Genomic DNA, 4,760 nt, shown 5'->3' with positions numbered 1-4,760 from the left:
CCAATAAATAATTTTATTTGTTCTGATTATTTTAAAGATTTATAGATAGGTGAGTTTTAGGTAATTTTAAATAATAAAATGCAAACATGGGCCTAACCACAGTTCAAAATCAAAATAGAGGAAAGTCGTGGGAGATTCTTTTTTTTTTTTTTTTTAAATTGAGACTGAGTCTCACTGTGTTGCCCAGGCCAGACTCCAGTGGCATGATCTTGGCTCGCTGCAACCTCTACCTCCTGGATTCAAGCAATTCTACTGCCTCAGCCTCCCGAGTAGCTAGGATTACAGGCGCGTGCCACCGCGCCCAGCTGATTTTTGTATTTTTAGTAGACTTGGGGTTTCACCATGTTGGTCAGGCTGGTCTCGAACTCCTGACCTCAAATGATTTGCCTGCCTTGGCCTCCTAAAGTGCTGGGATTACAAGCATAAGCCACTGCGCCTGGCTTGTTTTTGTTTTGTTTTGTTTTTTTGTTTTTGTTTTTTGAGAGTGTCTTGCTCTGTCACCCAGGCTGGAGTGCAGTTGCACAATCTTGGCTCACTGCAAGCTCTGCCCCCAGGTTCAAGCAATTCTCCTGCCCCGGCCTCCTGAGTAGCAGGGACTACAGGTGCATACCACCACAGCTGACTAACTGTTTTTGTATTTTTAGTAGAGATGAGGTTTCACCATGTTGGCAGGCTGGTCTCAAACTCCCGACCTCAGGTGATCCACCCACCTTGACCTCCCAAAGTGCTGGGATTATAGACGTGAGCCACCGTGCCCAGCCTAGCTTTTGTATTTTTAGTAGAGACGGGGTTTCACCATGTTGGCCAGGCTGATCTTGAACTCCTGACCTCAGGTGATCCACCTGCCTTGGCCTCCTGAAGTGCTGGGATTAAAGGCTTGAGCCACCATGCCTGGCTTTTTTTTTTCTTCTTTTTTTTTTTAACCTTTTTTTTCCCCCTATAACTCAGCTGTGAGCAAGGACCAATAATGGCGTTTTCGTTGTCAATTTCCACCATTCCTGTAAACACAGCAACGTGTATTTACATCATAAGAATTGTGTGTCCAAATACTATATTTATGGGTCATTTTGTTTTGTTTTTCTTCCAGTATTCCATCCAAAGAAGTGCATTTGATCGCTGTGCCACCTTGTCACAGTCCGGGGGCGCTTTTCCCATTGCTAATGGCCCCAACCTTACCCTTTTGGTAAGGCAGCTTCTGTTTTTTTACAAACAAAATGAAGACTCAAAACGTTTGGTGAGTGTTAACTACATTTTCACTTGTCCTCGTTTACATGTGTTCTACTTTTTTGTTTAAAGTGGAAATGGCGTCTCATCAGAAAGTTAAACAGCTCTCCACTGTGTCCAGGCTTTGCGAACTTCTCAGCTAGCTGTGAGAGATTACCTTTGTGGTGATGTGTTTTACCTCTTAAAATTTGATACACATAAAAATGTGTGTCCAAAATAGGCTTTTCGTATTTTTTTTACAGTGGAAAACCTTAAGCATTTAAAAAGTAGAATATTTTGCCCACCTATCATGTACCCTGACACAGCCTTAGCAGTTGCCAGCACACCTAGGTCAGTGGGAAGTGCACTCTGAATACCACATCATGATTACCTGCAAACTCTAAAATGCAGGGTCTCAGTGTTTACATATTATTATTATTATATTAGAGATGGGGTCTTGCTCTGTTGCCTTGAATTCCCAGGCTTAAGCAGTCCTCCCACCTCAGCCTCTCAGGTAGCTGGGACTACAGGTGTGTATACCTCTTGTTAATGTTAAGGCTAATTTTTTTATTTTTGTGTAGAGATGAGGTCTTGCTATGTTGTCCAGGCTGTTCGCAAACTCCTAGCCTCAAGTGATTTTCCCTCCCTGGCTTCTCAAAGTGCTGGAATCATAGGCGTGAGCCACTGTACATGATTTAGGGTCTCTTTTTTAGGGGGGCGTTGGGGGAATAGAGCCTTGCTCTGTCACCTAGGCTGGAGTGCAGTGGTGCATTCTTGGTCCACTGCAACCTTCGCTTCTCAGGCCCAAGCAATTCTCATGTCTCAGCCACCTAAGTGGCTGGAATTACGGGCATGTTACCAACATGCCTGGCTAATTTTTCTGTTTTTAGTGGAGACGGGGTTTCACCATGTTGGCCAGACTAGCCTGCAACTCCTGGCCTCAAGTGATGCTCCCACCTCAGCCTCCCAAAGTGCTAGGATTGTAAGCATAAGGCACCACGCCCAGCCTTAGGGTCTCATTTAAAAAAAAAAAAATCCCAAATATAATCCTAGTTCTCTAACATTTTGTAGGCTTTTGATCTTAGTGCTGAGGAACAGTGTGTATTAATGGTGGAAAATACATCTAGATGCATAGAAGAATGTTTTTAAAAAATGGAACTTGTTACTGTCCATTTTCTCAGGGAATATTAAGAGATTTGTATATAATTGTTGGGTTATAAATATTTNTTTTTTTGAGACAAGTGTCGCTCTGTCACCTGGGCTGGAGTGCAGTGACGTGATCTCGGCTCACTGCAGCCTTCACCTCCCAGCTTCAAGTGATTCTCCTGCCTCAGCCTCCCAAGTAGCTGGGATTACAGGCGTGCACCACCATGCTCAGCTAATTTTTTGTATTTTTAGTAGAGATGGAATTTCACCATGTTGGCCAGGCTAGTCTGGAATTCCTGACCTCAAGTGATCTGCCCGCCTCGGCCTCCCAAACTGCTGGGTTTATAGGTGTGAGCCACTATGCCCGGCCTCACAGGATTTTTTTATAACCATTTCAAGCCCAGAAAGTACATCTATATGACTTGATGGTGTTCTTGAATCCCACAGTGTGTGTGTTAGTCTCAGCTTTGTAGATGGCTTTCATAGAAGACATGAAACAATGTAGTATGGTGAGATGGAGTACAGGCTTTATTATCTTACCTGAGTTTGAATTCTAGCTTACATCTTTGGGTGTTGCTTAATCTTTATAGCAGTCTCAGTTTCTGCATCTTTAAACTGGAAGTGATGCTCACCTGTAAGATGACTCAGCATTTGGATATAAACTGCCTCTCTTTTTTTTTTTTGAGACGGAGTCTCGCTCTGTCACCCAGGCTGGAATGCAGTGGTGTGATCTCGGCTCACTGCAACCTCCACCTCCTGGATTCATGCCATTCTCCTGCCTCTGCCTACCGAGTAGCTGGGAGTATAGGCGTCCACCACCTAGCCTGGCTCATTTTTTGTATTTTTAGTAGAGGCGGGATTTCAGCATGTTAACCAGGATGGTCTCAATCTCCTGACCTCGTGATCCTCCCACCTCGGCCTCCCAAAGTGCTGGGATTACAGGCATGAGCCACCATGTCTGGCCTAAAGTGCCTCTCATAGGGCTGACCCATAGTAGTAGGCTGTCCAACAGTGGTAGCACTGGTCATAACAATGAAGAACACATATTTTTGCCAGGTCGCTGAGCGTTTTAAAGATAGTCTCAAGTCAATGAAAGTTGGCATTTTGTCTTGAAACAAGAAAGTGACCTTTAAAATAGATGCTGGTGTTGTCTGTTTGTATTCCTTTAATATTTAAAACTTTAAGAAGTCCTGCTAACCGGGCACAGTGGCTCATGCCTGTAATCTCAGCACTTTGGAAGGCCGAGGCGGGAGGATCATGAGGTCAGGAGAATGAGATCATCCTGGCTAACACGGTGAAACCCCATCTCTACTAAAAATACAAAAAATTAGCCAGGTGTGGTGGCGGGCACCTGTAGTCCCAGCCACTCGGGAAGCTGAGGCAGGAGAATGGCATGAACCCGGGAGGCAGAACTTGCGGTGAGCCAAGATCACACCACCGCACTCCAGCCGGGGCGACAGAGCAAGACTCTGTCTCAAAGAAAAAAAAAAAAGTCCTACTATGCTGGTGGGATTATAAAATGGTGTTGGCATTTTGGAAAACAGTGTGGCAGTTCCTCAATGGTAACTCTACTTCTGAGTTCATGCTCAACAGAAATGAAAACCTGTATCCACAACAAAACTTCTCTGTGAATGTTCATAGCAGCCTTAATTCATAATAGACCAAAGTGGGAGCAGCCCACATGTCCATCAGTAGATGAATGGATGAATTCAGCATGGTCTGTCAATACAATGGAACATTACTTTCAGCCTTAGAAAGGAATTAAGTTCTCACATACGCTGTAATATAGGTGGATCTTGAAAACATCATGCTAAGTGAAGAAAACCAGACACAGCATACTGTATGATTCCATTGTATCAACTGTCCAGAATAAGCAAATCCATAGGATAGAAGTAGATGAGTGATTGCCAGGGGCAAGGGAAGGGCCGGCAGGAAACTGGGGGTGACTGTGAATGGAGACGGGGCTTCTGGTTGTGGGTGATGAAGGTATTCTAAAAATCAGTGGTGATGGTTATATGGCTGTTAATATATTAAATGCGTATTTAGTGGGTGTTACCATTTAAAGAATGAATTTTATGGTATGTGAATTACATCGCCATTAAGTATTTTTAAAGTCTTTACTAGCAAAATGTCATTTTCACTCAATTCTGACCAGTTGCTCCCTCACTCTTCCTTTTATTGTTTAGGAAGAAAGGCGAAGGTTGAAAAATGCAATAATTATCCAGTCATTTATTCGAGGCTATAGAGACAGAAAACAGCAAGTAAGTTTGTTTGTTTTAAAATGAGAAGAATAGTAGGGTATGGGAGAGCTTATTTTAAATATGGTATCTTTGTACACCTTGTTAATGGAAGTCAATGTTGACAATAGTATTCTTCCTAATAAATTTTTTTTTTTTTTTTTTTTTTTTTTT

General features: G+C 43.1%; 1 protein-coding gene across 1 annotated transcript in view; it reads left to right on the top strand.

Moving 5' to 3' along the window:
* Window positions 1-4,760, top strand: part of UBE3C (ubiquitin protein ligase E3C) — a 150,155-nt gene that overhangs the window by 31,367 nt on the left and 114,028 nt on the right. Inside the window, exon 3 of the mRNA XM_017860580.1 lies at window positions 1,033-1,234. Within this exon, the coding sequence (XP_017716069.1) occupies window positions 1,033-1,234 (202 nt within the window). The remainder of the gene's footprint in view (window positions 1-1,032; window positions 1,235-4,760) is intronic.

The sequence above is a fragment of the Rhinopithecus bieti genome, unplaced genomic scaffold, assembly GCF_001698545.2.
Source record: "Rhinopithecus bieti isolate Rb0 unplaced genomic scaffold, ASM169854v2 scaffold_50877, whole genome shotgun sequence".
Classification (NCBI taxonomy): Eukaryota; Metazoa; Chordata; class Mammalia; order Primates; family Cercopithecidae; genus Rhinopithecus; species Rhinopithecus bieti.
Note: the sequence above shows the minus strand (reverse complement) of the source record. Positions and strands in the feature narration are given on the sequence as shown.